This window comes from Heteronotia binoei, chromosome 1 (genome assembly GCF_032191835.1).
Source record: "Heteronotia binoei isolate CCM8104 ecotype False Entrance Well chromosome 1, APGP_CSIRO_Hbin_v1, whole genome shotgun sequence".
NCBI classification, from domain to species: domain Eukaryota; kingdom Metazoa; phylum Chordata; class Lepidosauria; order Squamata; family Gekkonidae; genus Heteronotia; species Heteronotia binoei.
Window position 1 is genome coordinate 281,586,011 of NC_083223.1, and position 21,955 is coordinate 281,607,965.

General features: G+C 50.5%; 1 protein-coding gene across 1 annotated transcript in view; it reads left to right on the forward strand.

Moving 5' to 3' along the window:
- SEMA6C (semaphorin 6C) overlaps window positions 1-21,955 on the forward strand; it is a 292,500-nt gene that overhangs the window by 186,551 nt on the left and 83,994 nt on the right. Inside the window, exons 5-11 of the mRNA XM_060256363.1 lie at window positions 960-1,016; window positions 2,084-2,185; window positions 3,140-3,230; window positions 12,040-12,162; window positions 14,216-14,304; window positions 15,852-16,069; window positions 19,609-19,740. Coding sequence (XP_060112346.1) covers window positions 960-1,016; window positions 2,084-2,185; window positions 3,140-3,230; window positions 12,040-12,162; window positions 14,216-14,304; window positions 15,852-16,069; window positions 19,609-19,740 — 812 coding nt within the window. The remainder of the gene's footprint in view (window positions 1-959; window positions 1,017-2,083; window positions 2,186-3,139; window positions 3,231-12,039; window positions 12,163-14,215; window positions 14,305-15,851; window positions 16,070-19,608; window positions 19,741-21,955) is intronic.

Below are 21,955 nucleotides of genomic sequence, written 5' to 3' on the forward strand. Positions count from 1 at the left end.
AATCAGTTAAAGGCCAACCGGAAGAGTGTGGTCTAACTTCCTCCGTTAGTTGGTTCCACCAGTAGGGGGCTGCTATCGAGATGGATCCATATACTAAGAACATAAGAGAAGCCATGTTGGATCAGGCCAGTGGCCCATCCAGTCCAACACTCTGTGTCACATAAGAACAGAAGAGAAGCCCTGTTGGATCAGGCCAATGGCACATCCAGTCCAACACTCTATGTCACATAAGAACATAAGATAAGCCATGTTGGATCAGGCCAGTGGCCCATCCAGTCCAACACTCTGTGTCACATAAGAACAGAAGAGAAGCCCTGTTCGATCAGGCCAATGGCCCATCCAGTCCAACACTCTGTATCACATAAGAACATAAGAGAAGCCATGTTGGATCAGGCCAATGGCCCCTCCAGTCCAACACTCTGTGTCACATAAGAACATAAGAGAAGCCATGTTGGATCAGGCCAATGGCCACTCCAGTCCAACACTCTGTGTCACACAGTGGCCAAAAACCCCAGGTGCCGTCACAAGATCCACCAGGGGGATCAGGACACTAGAAGCCCTTCCACTGTGCCCCCCCCCCAAATATGAAGAATACAGAGCATCACTGCCCCAGACTGAGAGTTCCATCTATACCTTGTGCCTAATATCCACCGATGGACCTCTGCTCCAGATGTTTATCCAATCCCCTCTCCTGTTGGACACTTCTACAGGCTGCCTAGAACTCAGTCCTATTGGGATATTTTATGTGCTGCTTTGAACCCTTCTCCAATAGGCTGAAGCCATACCCTACGTAGAACACAGTTCTACTGGAAAACACTCTGTTGGACTCTGCTTTCACGATTCCAGGCGGTGCTTGAGAAACTGTAACAGAAATATCCTGCGTATTATCTAGAATCCAATTTATCTTTCCAATGAAAATCACGTTCTTTTGATTTCTCTGTCCTCTTCTCCTCCCCCAGCATCTCACATGGAAGACCCAGGATATGGTTAACTGCGCCATGAGAGGAAAGCTTCGGGTAAGAGCTGTTGAGGTTCCTTTATCAAGTCATTAGAACATCAGAAGAGTCCTGCTGGATCAGAACAGTAGTCCACTTGTCTCATACAGTGGCTCCCAGTTCCTCTGGAGGGCCAACAACAGGGCACAGAGGCTGAGGCCTTCCCCTGGGAAGAACCTCAGAAGAGCCCTGCTGGGTCAGACCAGGGAGGATCCATCTAGTCCAGCCTCCTGTCTCACACAGTGGCCAGCCAGTTCCTCTGGAGGGCCAACAACAGGGCAGAGAGGCCGAGGCCTTTCCCTGAGAAGAACATCACAAGAGCCCTGCTGGGTCAGACCAGGGAGGGTCCATCCAGTCCAGCCTCCTGTCACACACAGTGGCCAGCCAGTTCCTCTGGAGGGCCAACAACAGGGCAGAGAGGCCGAGGCCTTCCCCTGAGAGGAACAACAGAGGAGCCCTGCTGGGTCAGACCAGGGAGGGTCCATCTAGTCCAGCCTCCTGTCTCACACAGTGGCCAGCCAGTTCCTCTGGAGGGCTGACAACAGGGGATAGAGGCCGAGGCCTTCCCCTGATGTTGCCTCCTGGCTGTGGGATTCAGCGATTTGGTGCTTCTGAATGCAGAGGTTCCACTTAGTCACCATGACTATGCAGAGTGATAAGCTGCAGTATTGCAGTCCAAGCTTTCTGCTCATGACTTGAGTTCGATCCTGGTGGAAGCTGAGTTCAGGTAGCCAGCTCAAGGTTGACTCAGCCTTCCATCTTTCCGAGGTCAGTGAAATGAGTCCCCAGCTTGCTGGGGGGAAAGCGTAGTAGAGGAATGGGAAAGGCAATGGCAAACCACCCTGTAAAAGTCTGCCGTGAAAACGTTGTGAAAGCAACGTCACCCCGGAGTCGGAAACGACTGGTGCTTGCACAGGGGACCACCTTTCCCTTTACCGTGAATCTATCTCATCCCCTTTTGCGAGAAGTTCTATCTCCAACCCTGAGCCGACTCACCACTGACAGAGAAGCCGTGTGAAATGGCATCGTTATTCCTCCCCTCTCCAGTAAGCTGAGCCTTTACCCTTCTGCTTTCTTGCTTTTTGCAGAATGAATGTTACAACTACATTAAAGTCTTGGTTCCAAAGAACGACCAAACCCTCTTAGCCTGCGGGACAAACGCCTTCAACCCCATGTGTCGGACCTACAAGGTACAAAAAGGCAGGGCTCTTCGAGAGACAACTGTAGCCCTTCCAACCCACGCTGGACAGGGCAGGACGGTGCAGTGCATTAGGGGAGGGACGGTGGCTCAGTGGCAGAGCATCTGCTTGGTAAGCAGAAGGTCCCAGGTTCAATCCCTGGCATCTCCAACTAAAAAGGGTCCAGGCAAGTAGGCATGAAAAACCTCAGCTTGAGACCCTGGAGAGCCACTGCCAGTTAGGGGAGGGATGGTGGTTCAGTGGTAGAGCATCTGCTTGGGAAGCAGAAGGTCCCAGGTTCAATCCCCGGCATCTCCAACTAAAAAGGGTCCAGGCAAGTAGGTGTGAAAAACCTCAGCTTGAGACCCTGGAGAGCCACTGCCAGTTAGGGGAAGGATGGTGGATCAGTGGTAGAGCATCTGCTTGGGAAGCAGAAGGTCCCAGGTTCAATCCCCAGCATCTCCAACTAAAAAGGGTCCAGGAAAATAGGTGTGAAAAACCTCAGCTTGAAGACCCTGGAGAGCCGCTGCCGGTCTGAGTAGATAAGACTGACTTTGATGGACCCAGGGTGGAGAGGGGCCATGGCTCAGTTTTAGAGCATCTGCTTGGTGAGCAGAAGGTCCCAGGTTCAATCCCCCCCATCTCCAACTAAAAAGAGTCCAGGCAAATAGGTGTGAAAAACCTCAGCTTGAAGACCCTGGAGAGCCGCTGCCGGTCTGAGTGGACAATACTGACTTTGATGGACCAAGGGGGGTCTGATTCAGTCAAAGGCAGCTTCGGATGTCCATATATGTCAATGCATGATGGGTACTTTGGCCTCCTGAAGTTGCCTGAGGGGTCAGAGGCAGCCATGCTGCAGTATCCGGGGGCCGGGGGTGGGGGCGGGACCCTCCTTGATTTTGGGGTGGAGGGAGGCGGGATAGGCTTGGACTGCCTTCTGACATCTCTCCCTTCTGTGACTCCTAGATCAGTAGCTTGGAGCAGGAGGGCGAAGAACTCAACGGACAGGCCAGATGCCCCTTCGATGCAAAACAGACCAATGTGGCCCTCTTTGCAGGTATGTCTAGGACAATTGTGGGATCACTTCTGTCTGACTTGTACTTAAAATCAAGCCTTGCTATCAGCCGCAGCGCACAGGAGCGCGGGTCCCGAGCCTTTCTGAGGGTTCCCCCCTCTTCCTCCCCACCTACCTTTTCCCTTGAATAGGAGGCGCAGCTGCAGAACAATCCCTGGATTAGGAGAGTGGGCAGCCAGCCAGCCACCAGGGGCGTTGCCACGCCCCCAGCAGCCCTCATGAACCCCTGGAGAAGCCTGTGCCGCTCTTTCTCCATGTCTTCTGTGGAGAACAGCCAACTTAGGGTGTTTTCAAGGCGAGAGACGTTCAGAGGTGGCCCGCCGTTGCCTGCTGCACGGAGGCCGGCAATGGCAATCCACCTCTTTATTTATTTATTTATTTATATTTGGACTTATATCCCGCCCTTCTCACCGAAGTGTCTCAGGGCGGCTTACAACATTATAATTTACATAGATTTGGTTTAAAACATTTACAAATAAGTTAAAACAATAATTGATAAAACAGAGTAAGAATAAAACCAGCGGTCTGTAGATGCATTTTTGTTCCATCCAAAAGATGTTCTCATTGTCGGTTAGATGTTATAGGCCTGCCGGAAGAGGGCTGTCTTACAGGCCCTGCGGAACTGCCCTAGGTCCCGCAGGGCCCGCACCTCCTCCGGCAGCTGGTTCCACCAGTAAGGTGCCATTATTGAGAAGGCCCGGTCCCTGGTGGCCTTTAGACGGGCCTCCTTTGGCCCGGGGATTACCAGCAGGTTTTGTGAACCCGATCGTAGTACTCTCTGAACATCTCTTCCTCTGATTGGATGGCGCAGGCTAGCCCTATCTTGGTCAGATGTCAGAAGCTAAGCAGGGTAAGCCCTGGTTATTTCTCTCTCTCTCTCTCTCTCGGCTTGGCTTCGCGAACGAAGATTTAAGAAGGGTGCAAGGTTATTACTTGGAGGGGAAACCACCCAGAAATTCAAAAGATTGCTATGCAGAGGCAAACCACCTCTGTTGGTCTCTGACCTGACCTGGGAGGCCCAGGCTAGCCTCTTCTCATCAGATCTCTGAAGCTAAGTAGGGTCAGTGGTGGTTAGTTCTTGGACGGGAGACCACCAAGAAATTCCAGGGTGTCACGAGCTGAGGCTAGGTCAGGCGAAGTCCAGGGGCAGTCCAAGGTCTGTAGCTGGGGAGCAAAGAGGGTCCAATACACCAACGCCGAATCACAGCCGGGTATCGCAGGTCAGAGGTCCAGGAGCCGAAGTCAGGGGGGTCCAGAAGTCAAAGCCAAAGTCAGGGGGTCCAGAAGCCGAAGTGGATGCTAGAACATCAGGTAACTGACTAGTTGCTTCCACAAAGCCTCCTCCCAAAGCCCACAGCTATATAGCCCTCTGCTGTCTGTTGCCCATTTGGACTAATTGCTGGCTCAGAGGGCGGCCGGGATCCTGCTGAGACTCAAGCACCCTCACTCCTAGAGGGGCCAAGATCCTTTTAGAACTCAGGGCTCAGGGAGCGTCTTGCTCGTGAGCGTGCCGCCCTCCTCCGATCCCTGAGGTCCTGACGAAGGCGGTCACGCACACGAGCCACCTGAGAGGGCGAGGCAGGGGGGCTTGGATCTTCCCCAGTAGGAAGCAGGGGCACTGGTGCCGGTGGCAGGGGCACAGTTTCTTCTGCAGGGTCCCCAGCACCCATGACACAGGGTTGCTATGCAGAGGAAGGCAACGGCAAACCACCTCTGTCGGTCTCTGACCTGACCTGGAAGACTCAGGCTAGCCTCTTCTCATCAGATCTCTGAAGCTAAGCAGGGTCAGTGGTGGTTAGTTCTTGGACGGGAGACCACCAAGAAATTCCAGGGTTGCTACGCAGAGGCAGGCAACGGCAAACCATTTTGGTGTAGTGGTGAAGTGTGCGGACTCTTATCTGCGAGAACGAGGTTTGATTCCCCACTCCTCCCCTTGCACCTGCTGGAATGGCCTTGGGTCAGCCAGAGCTCTTGTAGGAGTTGTCCTTGAAAGGGGCAGCTGCTGTAAAAGCTCTCTCAGCCCCACTCGCCTCACAGTTGTGAGGCGTGGGGGGGAGGTAAAGGAGATTGTGACTGCTCTGAGATTCTGAGTATAGGGCGGGATATAAATCCAATTTCTTCTTCTTCTTCTTGTCTCTGACCTGACGTGGAAGGCCCAGGCTAGCCTCTTCTCATCAGATCTCGGAAGCTAAACAGGGTCCGTTGTGGTTAGTTTTTGGACGGGAGACCACCAAGAAATCCCAGGGTTGCTCCACAGAAGCAATGGCAAGCCACCTTTGCTTGTCTCTTACCTTGAAAACCCTGTGGAGAACACCATAAGCCGTCTGCGACCGGACGGCTCCTTCCCCCAACAGGGTGACGTCCAAGCGTCAATTAAAACAACCATTTCAAGCCAACGGGATAGAAACCCACATCCTGCATCCCCAATATGTCCCCAAACGCCCAGCTTTTGTTGACGGTCTGAACGTTTCCTCCTATAGACATTTCCACACCTAAAGCTCCAGGGAGCGGCCTAGCAGGCGCCGAAATGCAACAGATTTGATGAGCGGTTTGTGGCCATATGTGATGATATAGAAATAGCGCGGGCCCGATTAACACAAAATATCGTCGGATTGATGCTCAGCCCAGCGACGGCTTCTCCGGAGGTGCCTTCCACGAACGATGAATGCGCTGCTAGAAACACATCTGTTGGCAGCAGCTGGAATCCAAAGAGACGCAATGGGGGGGGGGGGCGGTGGGGGAATGCTGTCTGAGCCCTTGAGGAAATTGCTCAAAGCGTTAATGAAGCTTGCCGGCACGCAAGCAGTTTGGTGAGGAACTGGCGAAACCCCAATGGTCTATGTTACAGGGCTTTTTTTGCAGCAGGAACTCCTTTGCATATTAGGCTACACCCCCCTGATGCAGCCAGTCCTCCAAGAGTTTACAGTAGGCCCTGTAAGCTCTTGGAAGATCTCTCCTGGGACCTGTTTTGTTCAACATCTTTATCAATGATTTGGATGAAGGAATAGGAAAGGAAAGGTCCCCTGTGCAAGCACCAGTCGTTTCCGACTCTGGGGTGACGTTGCTTTCACAACGTTTTCACGGCAGACTTTTTACGGGGTGGTTTGCCATTGCCTTCCCCAGTCCTCTATGCCTTCCCCCCAGCAAACTGGGGACTCCTTTGACTGACCTCAGAAGGATAGAAGGCTGTGTCGACCTGGAGCCGGCTACCTGAAAACCCAGCTTCCGCCGGGATCGAACTCAGGTCATGAGCAGAGAGTTCAGACCACAGTACTGCTGCTTTACCACTCTGCGCCATGGGGCCTATGAAGGAATAGAGGGAATGCTTATTAAATTTGCAGGTGATGCTAAATTGGGAAAGGTTGCAAATACAGACAAGGAGATCGACAACAGGCTGGCAAAGGCAAACCGTGCATTTGGCCGACTGCACAAAAGAGTATGGAGCAACAAGCATCTGAAAAAAGGCACAAAGATCAATGTTTACAAAGCGATTGTGTTGACAACCCTCATCTACGGCTCCGAATCGTGGGTTTTATACCGTCATCACCTGCGACTCCTTGAGCGCTTTCATCAGCGCTGCCTTCGCACCATCCTCAACATCCACTGGAGTGACTTTGTGACCAACACTGAAGTCCTCAAGCAGGCGGAGGTTACAAGCATCGAGGCACTGCTGCTGAAGACGCAGCTGCGCTGGGCAGGGCATATTTCCAGGATGGAAAACCACCGCCTTCCCAAGATTGCTCTGTATGGCGAACTTTCCACCGGCCATCGAAATAGAGGGGCACCAAAGGAGAGGTACAAGGACTCCTTGAAGAAATCCCTTGGCACCTGTCGCATCAACCATCACCAGTGGTCTGACCTAGCCTCAGATCGCAAAGCATGGAGGCACACCATCCACCAGGCTGTCTCTTCCTTTGAGAACTCACGCATAGCTGGTCTTGAGGACAAAAGGAGATTGAGGAAGAATCGCACTGCTACAGCACCAACCCCAAATCAGACTTTTCCCTGTAGCCACTGTGGCCGGATCTGCCTGTCCCGCATTGGTCTTGTCAGCCACCAGCGAGCCTGCAGCAGACGTGGACTACTGCACCCTTCTTAAATCTTCGTTCGCGAAGTCAAGCCGAGAGAGAGAGATGCTAAATTGGGAAAGGTTGCAAATACAGTAGAAGACAGAAACTGGATTCAGGATGATCTTGACAAGGCTGGGAAACTGGGCGAAAACCGGTAAAATGAATTTTAACAGGGATAAGTGTAAAGTTCTGCACTTAGGTAGGAAAAATACAACGCAGGGTTAGTGGACCTTACGCTGACCATGAGTCAACAGTGTGTGATGCGGTGGCTAAAAAGGCAAATGCAATTTTGGGCTGTATCAACAGAAGTCTAGTGTCCAAATCACGTGAAGTGATAGTATCACTTTACTCTGCTCTGGGAAGACCTCACCTGGAGTCTTGTGTTCAATTCTGGGCACCACATTTTAAGAAGGATCTAGACAAGCTGAAACGGGTCCAGAGGAGGGCATGTGTGTGTGTGTAAGTCGAGAAGAAGAAGACTGCAGATTTATACTCCGCCCTTCCCTCTGAATCAGAGACTTACAATCTCCTATATCTTCTCCCCCCACAACAGACACCCTGTGAAGTGGGTGGGGCTGAGAGAGCTCTGACAGAAGCTGCCCTTTCAAGGACAACTCTGCGAGAGCTATGCCTAACATAAGGCCATTCCAGCAGGTGCAAGTGGAGGAGGAGGGAATCAAACCCAGTTCTCCCAGATAAGAGTCTGTATACTTAACCACTACACCAAACTGGCTCTGAAGTCAATTGGTTTAGAAGCAGGTAACTCTGTTTGCGATCACACAGCGGCTCTCGATGGTATAAAATTGTTATCCTTCCTCTAAGGTGCTCAGAGCAGCTATAGTGATTCTCCTGCCCCCTGTTTTTGTCCCCACAACCACCCTGTGAAGTAGGCTAGGCTGAGGAAGGGGACAGATCAGAGGTCCTCCGGTGAGTTTTGGCGCTGGGAGAGATTTGAACCCAGGGCTGATTACTCACTCCTGCACTATCTCCATGCAATTAGACGTGCTTAATTGGTATTAATATTGCCATGAAAGATCTTTCACGTTTCCTTGATCAGCCGCAGTATAAAATAGAGAGGGTTTTTTTTTTCCTTCTTGCTAAATTCCTCTACCGAATGCCTGGTGGACTAATTAGATCTTTGCCCGCCTCTGAAATGAGACAAGTGAAGAAACAGCAGCTTCTCAGGGGAGCAATTTGGGGGGTAGCTGCTGTTTATTTAATGCCTTTTCTATCCCTCCTTCCTCCCCCCCCCCTCAAAAAAATGATCCAGGTGCCTTATAAAAATGCCAGGCGGAGAGGGCTCAGTGGCAGAGCATCTGCTTCGCATGCTTAATGTCCCAAGTTCAATCCCCGGCATCACCAGCTAAAAAAGACGGCAGGAGGTGATGGGAAAGACCTCAGCCTGAGACCCTGGAGAGCCATGGAGAGGGGCCATAGCTCAGAGGCAGAGCCTCTGCTTGGCATGCAGAAGGTCCCAGGTTCAATCCCCAGCATCTCCAGTCAAAAGGACCAGTCAGGAGGTGATGGGAAAGACCTCAGCCTGAGATCCTGGAGAGGGGCCATAGCTCAGTGGCAGAGCCTCTGTTTGGCATGCAGAAGGTCCCAGGTTCAATCCCCGGCATCTCCCAGTATAAAAGGGCCAAATAGTAGGTGATGGGAAAGACCTCGGCCTGAGACCCTGGAGAGCCATGGAGAGGGGCCATAGCTCAGTGGCAGAGCCTCTGCTCAGCCTGAGACCCCGGAGAGAAATGGAGAGGGGCCATAGCTCAGGGACAGAGCCTCTGCTTGGCATGCAGAAGGTCCCAGGTTCAATCCCCGGCACCTCCAGTTAAAAGGACCAGACAGTGAGACCTGGAGAGCCATGGAGAGGGGCCATAGCTCAGTGGCAGAGCCTCTGCTTGGCATGCAGAAGGTCCCAGATTCCATCCCCGGCATCTCCAGTTAAAAGGACCAGGCAGGAGGTGATGGGAAAGACCTCAGCCTGGGACCCTGGAGAACCATGGAGAGGGGCCATAGCTCACTGGCAGAGCCTCTGCTTGGCAGGCAGAAGGTCCCAGGTTCAGTCCCCGGCATCTTCCAGTTAAAAAGGACCAGGCAGGAGGTGATGGGAAAGACCTCAGCCTGGGACCCTGGAGAACCATGGAGAGGGGCCATAGCTCAGGGGCAGAGCCTCTGCTCAGCCTGAGACCCTGGAGAGAAATGGAGAAAAGCCATAGCTCAGGGTCAGAGCCTCTGCTTGGCATGCAGAAGGTCCCAGGTTCAATCCCCGGCATCTCCGGTTGAAAGGACCAGTCAGGAGGTGATGGGAAAGACTCAGGCTGAGACCCTGGAGAGCCGCTGCTGGTCTGAGTAGAGTGTACTGACCCTTTTTTAAAGCCCAGCTCTTGCTTTTCCTTATATATGTTGAGAGCTTTTGAAGACTAATTGAAACTGAAAAAGGGAAAGAGGGAAAAAAACCCATTTAAAATCTGATCAAGAAGAAAATTGGAATGGTTATAAAGCAACATAAAGGAAAATCATTTCTGTTTTCTTTATGATACATGCCAATGCATCTCTATGATTCACTCTTACAAAGGTAAAGGTAGTCCCCTGTGCAAGCACCAGTCGTTTCTGACTCTGGGGTGACGTTGCTTTCACAAGGTTTTCACGACAGACTTTTTACGGGGCGGTTTGCCCTTGCCTTCCCCAGTCCTCTACGCTTCCCCCCCAGCAAGCTGGGGACTCATTGTACTGGCCTGGGAAGGATGGAAGGCTGAGTCAACCTCGAGCCAGCTACCTGAACCCAGCTTCCGCCGGGATTGAATTCAGATCGTGAGCAGAGCTTAGGACTGCAGTACTTCAGCTTTACCACTCTGCGCCATGGGGCGTCTTATGACTCACTCTTACTTTATGGTTAAAAAAAGAGATCTCTCTTTTTTTTCCTATAGTCTATTCTCTCCCCCTCCCCAGTCTTCAAAAGTGGTGTAACACCACATGATCACCACCTTCAAGTACTTGAAGGGCTGTCCTCTAGAGGATGGTGTGGAATTGTTTTCTGCGGCCCCAGAAGGCAGGACCAGAACCAACGGGTTGAAATTAAATCAAAAGAGTTTCCAGCTCAACATTAGGAAGAACTTCCTGACTGTTAGAGTGGTTTCTTAGTGGAACAGGCTTCCTCCTTGGGAGGTGGTGGGCTCTCCTTCCTTGGAGGTTTTTCCAACAGAGGCTAGATGGCCATCTGACAGCAAAGAAGATCCTGTGAATTTAGGAGGAGGTGTTTGTGAGTCTCCTGCATTGTGCAGGGGGTTGGACTAGATGACCCTGGAGGTCCCTTCCAATTCTAGGATTCTATGATTCTTCGTCGTTTCCCAGATCTAATGAGAAGAGACTAGCCTGGGCTCTCCATGATGGAGCAGAGAAAAACCAGAGGTGGTTTACATTGTCTGCCTCAGCATCATGAGCTTTAACTTCCTTGGTAGACTCCCATCCGACTACTTACCAGGGCTGATCCTGCTTAACTAGTCTGACAAGATGCACGGTTATAGGATGGGGGAGACTTGTCTTAGCAGTAGTCTATGTGAAAAGGATCTAGGGGTCTTAGTGGATCATACGTTGAACATGAGTCAACAGTGTGATGCGGTGGCTAAAAAGGCAAATGCAATTATGGGCTGTATGGATGGAAGTCTAGTGTCCAGATCATGTGAAGTGATGGAATCGTTTTACTCTGCTCTGGGAAGACCTCACCTGGAGTCTTGTGTTCAGTTTTGGGCACCACATTTTAAGAAGGATCTAGACAAGCTGGAACGGGTCCAGAGGAGGGCTTTAGTTTAGTTTAGTTTAGTTTCGATTTATATCCCGCCCTTCCCACCGAAGTGGCTCAGGGCGGCTCACAGCACATAAAATCTAACATAAAAGTATTAAATTTAAACATTTAAACATTTTACACAGTTAAAACATTAAAAAACATAACAGCAGTCTTGGCAACACTCAGTTGCCAATGCCGGTTAGTTATAGGCCATCCGGAAGAGGGCTGTCTTACAGGCCCTGCAGAACTGGGCAAGGAGGCGAAGAAGATGGTAAGGGGTCTGGAGACCAAGTCGTATGAGGAAAGGTTGAAGGTGCTGAGGATGTTTAGCCTGGAGAGGAGGCGGCTGAGAGGTTATAGGATCACCATCTTCAAGTCCTTGAAGGGCTGTCTTCTAGAGGATGGTGTGGAATTGTTTTCTGTGGCCCCAGAATGTAGGACCAGAACCAATGGGTTGAAATTAAATCAAAAGAGTTTCCGGCTCAACATGAGGAAGAACTTCCTGACCGTTAGAGCAGTTCCTCAGTGGAAAAGGCTTCCTCGGGAGGTGGTGGGCTCTCCTTCCTTGGAGGTTTTTCAACAGAGGCTAGATGGACATCTGACAACAATGAAGATCCTGTGGATTTAGGGGGAGGCGTTTGTGAGTTTCCTGCCTTGTGCAGGGGGTTGGACTATTTATTTATTATTTTTATTTATTTATTTCATTCGAAGTGGGCTAGATGACCCTAGAGGTCCCTTCCAACTCTATGATTCTATGATTCTAGACTGAGCCGTGCAGATCAAGAGAATAGATCTATACACACCCAAGGGTCACATACACATGCTCATAACTTTCCCTTATTTAATTCTAGCAATTGAATCGTAAAGGTTTGCTGTTATGCCCTAGGTTCGGCATCCTGACATCTCCATTTTCTCTCTTCTCCCCCCCCCTCCCCAGAAGGGAACCTCTACTCTGCCACGGTGGCCGACTTCCAAGCCAGTGACGCAGTGATCTACCGGAGTTCAGGGGATCGCACTCCAGTCCTCCGGACAGTCAAGTACGACTCCAAGTGGCTGCGAGGTGAGACTGAGGCAGAGGGAGAGCATCTTTGTAACCCTCCTTGAATTCCTTTGGGAGAAAGGTGGATTACAGATGCCTTGCCTTTGGTTCTCTTGTCGTGTTCTGGGAAGAGAGGGAAGGATGGGCTAGGGGTTACTTTTAAAAATGGTTATTTGTTATAGTCTCTATCATTAGTGCAAGGGGAGGGCAACAAAGATGGTGAGGGGTCTGGAGACCAAGTCCTATGAGGAAAGGTTGAAGGAGCTGGGGATGTTTAGCCTGGAGAGGAGGCGGCTGAGAGGTGATAGGATCACCATCTTCAAGGACTTGAAGGGCTGTCCTCTAGAGGATGGTGTGGAATTGTTTTCTGTTGCCCTTGAAGGTTAGACCAGAACAGGGGTGGCCAAACTGTGGCTCTTTCACACATATTGGGAGGCTCTTGAAGCCCCCACTATGCTAGCTTGGAGAAGGCATTTGTCACCTTAAATCACTTCTCAAGCCAAGCCAGCCAGCAGCTTGGAGAACACTTTTAAAGTTATAGTTGCTTTCTTTCCACCTTTGCCTCCCTCCCTCTCCCATCTATTTTCCTTCCTTCCTTCCTTCCTTCCTTCCTTCCTTCCTTCCTTCCTTCCTTCCTTCCTTCCTTCCTTCCTTCCTTCCTTCCTTCCTTCCTTCCTTCCTTCCTTCCTTCCTTCCTTCCTTCCTTCCTTCCTTCCTCCCTCCCTCCCTCCCTCCCTTCCTTCCTTCCTTCCTTCCTTCCTTCCTTCCTTCCTTCCTTCCATCCTTCCATCCTTCCTTCCCTCCGACATCTGACATCCATGTCTTGCGGCTCTCAAACATCTGATGTTTATCTTATGTGGCTCTAACGTTAAGTGACTTTGGCCACCCCTGTTCCAGACTGAAGAAAATGGCTGCTTTGGGGACTGGAATTGACATTTACAGTATTTATTATATTTATGTATTATATTCAATTTATAGCCCACCCTTCCCCCAATCTGCTCTGAGCAAGTAACACCAATCAATAATGCAAAGTTAAAGTCAGATTCATAAAATGAAACAATATAACAACCTAAAAACAAGAGGGATGGTGGCTCAGTGGTAGAGCATCTGCTTGGTCAGCAGAAGGTCCCAGGTTCAATCCCCGGCATCTCCAACTGAAAAGGGTCCAGGCAAGTAGGTGTGAAAAACCTCAGCTTGAGACCCTAAAGAGCCGTTGCCAGTCTGAGTAGACAATACTGACTTTATCAAAGATTTCAGGTTTTCACGGCTGGTATCATCATTAGGGTTTGTAGAATCTTTCGGGCTCAAGTGCCGTGTTCTACTGGAGAAAGTTTTCCTTCCAGACGTTTCGTTTTCAGCTGCGGAGAACATCCTCAGTGGCGTTGCAGCCGGAGCAGGCGCTCTGACCTTCTTGGCTGCTCAATGCACAGCAGCCAAGAAGGTCAGAGCACCTGCTCCGGCTGCAACGCCACTGAGGATGTTCTCCGCAGCTGAGAACGAAACGTCTGGAAGGAAAACTTTCTCCAGTAGAACACGGCACTTGAGCCCGAAAGATTCTACAAACCCTAATACTGACTTTGATGGACCCAGGGTCTGATTCAGTAGAAGGCAGCTTCATGTGTCCATATATGTTCATATAATTTGGGGAGGGATGGTGGCTCAGTGGTGGAGCATCTGCTTGGTAAGCAGAAGGTCCCAGGTTCAATCCCCGGCATCTCCAACTAAAAAGGGTCCAGGCAAGTAGGTGTGGAAAACCTCAGCTTGACACCCTGGAGAGCCATGAATGGGGCTGTGGGTCAGTGGTAGAGCATCTGCTTGGTAAGCAGAAGGTCCCAGGTTCAATTCCCGACATCTCCAACTCAAAAGGGTCCAGGCAAAGAGGTGTGAAAAACCTCCGCTTGAGACCCTGGAGAGCCACTGCCAGTCTGAGTAGACAATACTGACTTTGATGGACCAAAGGTCTGATTCAGTATAAGGCAGCTTCATAGGTTCATACGTTGAAGAAACTGCTATTGGTCAGGTTCAGCACTGCTCTAATGTTCTTATGCCGACTTTTCCCTCCCCGTCTCTTCAGAGCCTCATTTTCTGCATGCCCTGGAGTATGGGGATCACATCTATTTCTTCTTCCGAGAGATCTCCATGGAGTACACCACGCTTGGCCGGGTGAGTGACCGAGAGGAGAGAGTCGAACTGGGATCTTTTCAGGCAACAAACGTGAACCCCCTGGAAACCGGTTTCGGGGCCACGGCTTCTCTAGGGCTCCCTGGGAAATGGGTCTGTTGACAAGGATGTTGGGAATTCGCTCTTGAAGATCCTTGGTCTGCAGTTTGGTGTAGTGGTGAAGTGTGCGGACTCTTATCTGGGAGAACGGGGTTTGATTCCTCACTCCTCCACTCACAGCTGCTAGAATGGCCTTGGGTCAGCCAGAGCTCTGGCAGTGGTTGTCCTTGAAACAGCAGCTGCTGTGAGAGCTCTCTCAGCCCCACCCACCTCACAGAGTGTCTGTCATGGGGGAGAGAGATAAAGGATAGTGTGAGCCGCTCCGATTCAGAGAGAATGGTGGGGTATAAATCTGCAGTCTTCTTCTTCCCTCATGGTACAAAGTTGCTGTTGAGAGAAAAGGGCCAACTGGTTTGAAATTAATGTAGACGGCCTCTGACCTGAATGGCCCAGGCTGCTCTGATCTCGTTTGATCTCAGAAGCGAAGCAGGGTCAGCTGTGGTTAGTACGTGGGTGGGAGGGTTGTCGAGGGTTGCTGTGCAAAGGCACGCAATGGCAGACCACCATCATCAGATCTTGGAGGCCACTGTGTGAGGCAGGATGCTGGACTGGCTGGATCCTCCCTGGTCTAATCCAACAGAACTCTTCAGATGTTCTTCTCAGGGGAAGGCCTCGGCCTCTCTGCCCTGTTGTTGGCCCTCCAGAGGAACTGGCTGGCCCCTGTGTGAGACAGGAGGCTGGACTAGATGAACCCTCACTGGTCTGACCCAGCAGGGCTCTTCTGAGGTTCTTCTCAGGTGAAGGCCTCGGCCTTTCTGCCCTGTTGTTGGCCCACCAGAGGAACTGGTTGGCCCCTGTGTGAGGCAGTAGGATGGACTAGATGGACCCCCCCTGGTCTGATCCAGCAGGGCTCTTCTGATGTTCTTCTCAGGGGAAGGCCTCGGCCTCTACCCTGTTGTTGGCCCTCCAAAGGAACTGGTTGGCCACTGTGTGAGACAGAAGGCTGGACTAGATGGACCCTCCCTGGTCTGACCCAGCAAGGCTCTTCTGATGTTCTTCTCAGGGGAAGAATTCTGATGTTCTTCTCTCTGCCCTGTTGTTCGCCCTCCAAAGGAACTGGTTGGCCACTGTGTGAGACAGAAGGCTGGACTAGATGGACCCTCCCTGGTCTGACCCAGCAGGGCTCTTCTGATGTTCTTCTCAGGGGAAGGCCTCGGCCTCTACCCTGTTGTTGGCCCTCCAAAGGAACTGGTTGGCCACTGTGTGAGACAGGAGGCTGGACTAGATGGACCCTCCCTGGTCTGACCCAGCAGGGCTCTTCTGATGTTCTTCTCAGGGGAAGAATTCTGATGTTCTTCTCTCTGCCCTGTTGTTGGTCCTCCAGAGGAACTGGCTGACCACTGTGTGAGACAGGAGGCTGGACTAGATGGACCCTCCCTGGTCTCATTCAGCTCTTCTGTTCTTATGATGTTCTTTCCTCTCTGTTGCAGGTTATCTTTTCCCGTGTGGGACGAGTGTGTAAGAATGACATGGGTGGGTCTCCGCGAGTGCTGGAGAAATACTGGACATCCTTCCTCAAAGCCCGCCTCAACTGCTCAGTTCCTGGTGATTCCTTCTTCTACTTCGATGTCCTTCAAGCCGTGACGGATGTGACCCAGGTGAACGGGCGGCCTGCCATCTTCGGGGTCTTCACTACTCAGTCCAACAGGTAATCTTCTCCTCCCCACTCATCACAGGATCGCTTCCTGCCTTGGTAGAGGTAGGCAGTTGGGACAGTCGTCATGAGGGATACAATTTTGGATTAAACCTAAAACAGTAGAATCCCCTCACAAGTCAATCTGTAAGAATTAAAATTCTGTTTTCCAACCTCTTTTGATATCTCAGTACCACAGTCCCCACCTTCTTCAAGCCTGTGGGCACCTTTGGAATTCTGACACAGGGCACTAGGCACAATCACAAAATGGCTGCCCCAGGAGGTGGAGCCTTTTACAAAATGGCTGCCTCAGGAGGCGGAGCTAACCGCAGAATGTCAGGGAGTGAGGTTATGTATAACTTTAAACAGTACCTCTTCAACATTTCGGGCAGAAGTACTATATGACAGGATGCGGCCTCATTTGGAGTACTGTGTACAATTCTGGTCATTGCACCTCAAAAAAGATATTCCTGCATTGGAAAAAGTGCCGAAAAGGGCAACTAGAATGATTAAAGGTTTGGGACACTTTCCCTATGAAGAAGGGTTAAAGCACTTGGGGCTTTTTAGCTTGGAGAAAGGTCGACTGAGCGGTGACATGATACAGGTTTACAAGATTATGCATGGGATAGAGAAGGTAGAGAAAGAAGTACTTTTCTCTCTTTCTCACAAGACAAGAACTCATGAACATTCAATGGAATTGCTGAGCAGTCAGGTTAGAACGGATAAAAGGAAGTCCTTCTTCACCCAAAGGGTGATTAACATGTGGAATTCACTGCCACAGGAGGTGGTGGCGGCTGCAAGCATAGCCAGCTTCAAGCGGGGATTGGATAAGCATATGGAGCAGAGGTCCATCAGTGGCTGTTAGCCACAGCGTATTGATGGAACTCTGTCTGGGGCAGTGATGCTCTGTATTCTTGGTGCTTGGGGGGGGCGGTGCACCGTGGGAGGGCTTCTAGTGTCCTGGCCCCACTGGTGGACCTCCTGATGGCACCTGATTATTTTGGCCACTGTGTGGCACAGAGTGTTGGACTGGATGGGCCACTGGTCTGATCCAAAATGGCTTCTCTTATGTTCTTAGTCTGCACAGCCAGTGAGGAGCTCTGCTAGGCAAAAGCCCTGTTTAGCCCCACCCGGGGCTTTTTTTTTTTGTATCTTATTAGGCTACACATCCTTTGATGCAGCCAATCCTCCTAGGGCTTACAGGAGGCCCTGTAAGAAGAGCCCTGTAAGCTCTTGGAGGATTGGCTACATCAGGGCGGGTGGGCTAATATGCGAAGGGGTTCCTGCTACAAAAAAAGCCCAGGCCCCACCCATTTTCTCAAAGTGTTGGGGACCCCAGGCTGAGTTTGTTGCTGAGCAGGCCTCAGATTCAGCAGGAGCTCACAGGAGCGCAGCTCCTGAACCTTTCTGAGGGTTCCCGCTCCTCCTCCCCAGCTACCTTGTACCTTGCATAACAATCCCTGGATTAGGAGATCGGGCAGTTAGCCAGCTACCAGGGGCTTTGCCATGCCCCAGCAGTCCTCATGAACCCCTGGGGAATCCCACGCCACCCTTTCCCCATTTCTGGCCTTTTGACTTCTGTTTTGCTGGCCTTTTGACTGGAGAGGGGAGTAGCCAAGGAGAGCCCCAGGCGAGCGAGGCCTGCTTGGGCTGGCTGAATCTCTAGGCAGCTCAAACTGGCCTCACTCGCCCAGGGCTCTCCTTTCTTGCATCGCATTGCTTTTGGCTGGGGGGGGGCATATGCTAATGAGTTATGCGAATGAGCGCCACCACCTATTTTTCTGCAAAACGACCTCTGTTGCTCACAATGAAACCGAGAGGCTGGCTGTTGAATCCATCGTGTGACCTCCCTAGAGAAGGATACAAACGTTGGGTTTGTCCGATATAGTCAATCGCCGTTATGTTGTTAAATCAGCCGACATCGAACTTTATTAAAAACAATGACCATAGGCCGTCCTTGGTGGCCATTAAAAAAACCCAAACAGTTGGTTTATTGAAAGCCATCCATCTTGATCCAGCCGTGCCTACCGACGGGATTTCAAGATGACCTCAAAGCCATAAATATATCATCTCCTGACAATATTCGCAATAAAAGGGGCTGCTTCTCTGGGCTCGGCCTCTGCCTGGCGGGCCGTCTCCAACAGGATTGTGACGTGGGTTATTCGCGAGGATCTGGGCCGCGGTATTAAAGAGCCCTCCCGCATCTAGCACGACGGAGAGCTGCCAAAGAGCTTTTCCAATCGGCTTGTTTTTCCTCCTCGAGCCGCCTATGACGTTTGTGATTGATAACAGCAGACGCGGCCTGTCAATTCCCTCGAACGTCTTTCACGAGTGATGGACGACAATCGATTGCCTTGACTTGTCATCAAGGTGTTTAAGATCGTTGCTATAGATTGGTTTGGTGGGGGTTTTGTTTCAGTGGATTTTGAGCATCAACGACGTCTCTACTCTACAGGTCTTTAAGAGGATGACCTGGGCGGGACTCTCAAAGTCGTGGGGTTGAATCTCAACTCGGCCACAAATCCACTTGATGGCTTTAGACAAATCACAGTCTTCCCGTCTGCATTCTGGTCTACCTTTCAGAACTGCAACAAGATCTTAGCTGTTGTTAGCCGCCCTGAGCCCGTTAGAGGAGGGCAAGATACAAATGTAATAAAGTAAAATAAATGTTGTTAGTCTTTAAGGTGCTGGTGGACTCATGTTCTTTTCTGGGTTCAACAAAACATGGAGGTGGGGAACTGAATGCCGCTATATTCGATGGGGGCCAGTTTTTGTGCTCCCACCTCCGAGACCTCTGGCTGATCAAGAGAGAGATCTTGGGGTCATGATAGATAACTCACTGAAAGTGTCAAGACAGTGTGCGTTTGCAATAAAAAAGGCCAATGCCATGCTGGGAATTATTAGGAAGGGAATTGAAAACAAATCAGCCAGTATCATAATGCCCCTGTATAAATCGATGGTGCGGTCTCATTTGGAGTACTGTGTGCAGTTCTGGTCGCCGCACCTCAAAAAGGATATTATAGCATTGGAGAAAGTCCAGAGAAGGGCAACTAGAATGATTAAAGGGCTGGAACACTTTCCCTATGAAGAAAGGTTGAAACGCTTGGGACTCTTTAGCTTGGAGAAACGTCGACTGCGGGGTGACATGATAGAGGTTTACAAGATAATGCATGGAATGGAGAAAGTAGAGAAAGAAGTACTTTTCTCCCTTTCTCACAATACAAGAACTCGTGGGCATTCGATGAAATTGCTGAGCAGACAGGTTAAAACGGATAAAAGGAAGTACTTCTTCACCCAAAGGGTGATTAACATGTGGAATTCACTGCCACAGGAGGTGGTGGCGGCCACAAGTATAGCCACCTTCAAGAGGGGTTTAGATAAAAATATGGAGCACAGGTCCATCAGTGGCTATTAGCCACAGTGTGTGTGTATATAAATTTTTTTGCCACTGTGTGACACAGAGTGTTGGACTTGATGGGCCGTTGGCCTGATCCAACATGGCTTCTCTTATGTTCTTATGTTCTTGTCATCCCCTGTTCCTGCCTCTCTTCCAGCATCACGGGCTCTGCCGTCTGTGCCTTCTACATGGACGAGGTGGAACGAGTGTTCAGCGGGAAATTCAAGGAGCAGAAGAACGCGGATGCCGCCTGGACTCCCATCCCAGAGGAGAAGGTGCCGAAGCCCAGGTACTCCAACTACTGTAGTCTTCAGAAAGGGAAGCCCAGGAGTGGAATTCTAGCAGGAGCTCCTTTGCATATCGGGCCACACACCTCTGAGTAGGGTTGCCAAGTCCAAAAGAAAAATCTGGGGACTTTGGGGGTGGAGCCAGGAGACATTGGGGGTGGAACCAGGAGACATTGGGGGTGAAGCCAGGAACAAGGGGGTGACAAGCATAATTGAACTCCAAGGGAGTTCTGTCCCTCACATTTAAAGGCACGCCTTTTTCAATGCCTTTCTTCCATAGGAAATAATGAAGGATAGGGGCACCATTTTTGGGGCTCATAGAATTGGACCCTCTGGTCCAATCGTTTTGAGACTTGGAGGGTATTTTGGGGAGAGGCACTAGATGCTATACTAAAAATTTGGTGCCTCTACCTCAAAAAATAGCCCCCCCCCCAGAGCCCCCAATACCCACGGATCAATTCCCTATTATTCCCTATGGGAATCGTTCTCCATAGGGAATAATAGAGTGCCCAGTAGACATTTTCCTTCCCCCCACACTTTCTAAAGGGGGGGGAGGGCCTCCAAACCAGGGAATCCCCTGCCCCCTCCCTCTCTCTCACACACAAATACTTACTAGATCTTCTTCCCGCAGAACTCTACTTGCTGTGAAAAGGAAAGCAAAAGAAAGGGAGGGGCTGTTCTCCATGGAAACTATTACTGACCCTTTCCAATAAAGCCCTTCCTGTTTCCTGCGCAGCCTTAAAGGCACACATTTTACAAACAGGTCAGGAGCTCTACAACCACATGATGCCTACACGCATGTTCTCCCTGCCCGCCGCTTCCGGATTTTTGGAGAGCGGGGGAGGAGGCTGCAAATTTCGGGGGTCCCCCGCCAGGGCGGGGGGGTTGGGAAGCCTACCTCTGAGGTAGCCGATCTTCCATGAGCTTATGTCACGACTCAGGGGAGTATTACCAATAGCTGCCACCACTCTGGGTTAAGGGTTCCCCTTGAGAAGGGCCACAGTCCCCTTCCGGGCCCTTCGGGCCTCCTGTAGCTTAGGCCAAATAATAGACGCGAGGACCAGGCAGAGGGAACAACAACAAAACAAATTTATTTTAAAGTCAGTGCAATATAAACCACCAAGGGGCATAAAACAGTAAAAGGGGTGAAGGGAGAAATAACCAAATGCCCTAATGCATCTGAACTTACTGTCCCTGACTGTCTCAGTCAGACCTAGCCTACTCACCCTACCTCACAAGGTGAGGATCTCTCCCTGGCAGCAGCTCTTCCTCAGCTCTGCCTCCTAGGAAAAGAACCCCCACTTCCTGGGCTTGGTTTTTATATGTTCTCTTCCCAGGCCCCACCTCTCTCTGGGCCTGTTTCCCTCCAAAACCCTTGCTACCCAATCAGAGGGAATCCTGGGAGATGTAGGCTTTTCCCAATAATTCCTAAGCAGGCTTCCTTGAGGCCTGTAGGCCTCACTAGGCCCAGGATGACAGCTTACAAGGCTCTTTTTTGTAAGCTCTTGGAGGATTGGCTACATCAAGGTGGTGTGGCCTAATATGCAAAGGAGCTGCTACTAGAATCCCACTCCTGAAAGCCGCCCTTTCTCACAATTTGAGAACTCGTGGACACTCAATGAAAGTGCTGAGCAGTCGGGTTAGAACGGATTAAAAGAAGTCCTTCCTCACCCAAAGGGTGATGAACACGTGGAATTCACTGCCACAGGAGATGGTGGTGGCTACAAGCACAGACAGCTTCAAGAGGGGATTCAAGCTTCAAGAGGGGATCTTGTGGGAGCTTCCAGGGCTATGACAAGTGGAGCTGAGCGAGTCCTGAAAAACACAAAATGCCCTACAACAGCACTACAGATAAGATTAGAATTTTAATAGAACCATATTCAAAAGAACCACCTCAGGTAAACTCCTCCATTAGCATGTCACAGCCCAGGAAGCTCCCACAAGATAATTTTTTTATTTTATTTATTTATTTAGAATTTATATCCCGCCCTTCCCACAAGTGGCTCAGGGCGGCTTCCAGCATTAGATCCAACATAAATTAAACAATATTTAAACATGTAAGGGAATAACTTTAAAACAGATAAAACAGATAAAACCATAAAAATTAATAAATATTCCAATATATACAGAGATCTGGCAGGTTGCATTAAAATTCTCAAGCTAGGTGTAGGCTAACCGGAAGAGGTTGTTTTACAGGCCCTGCGGAACTGAATAATG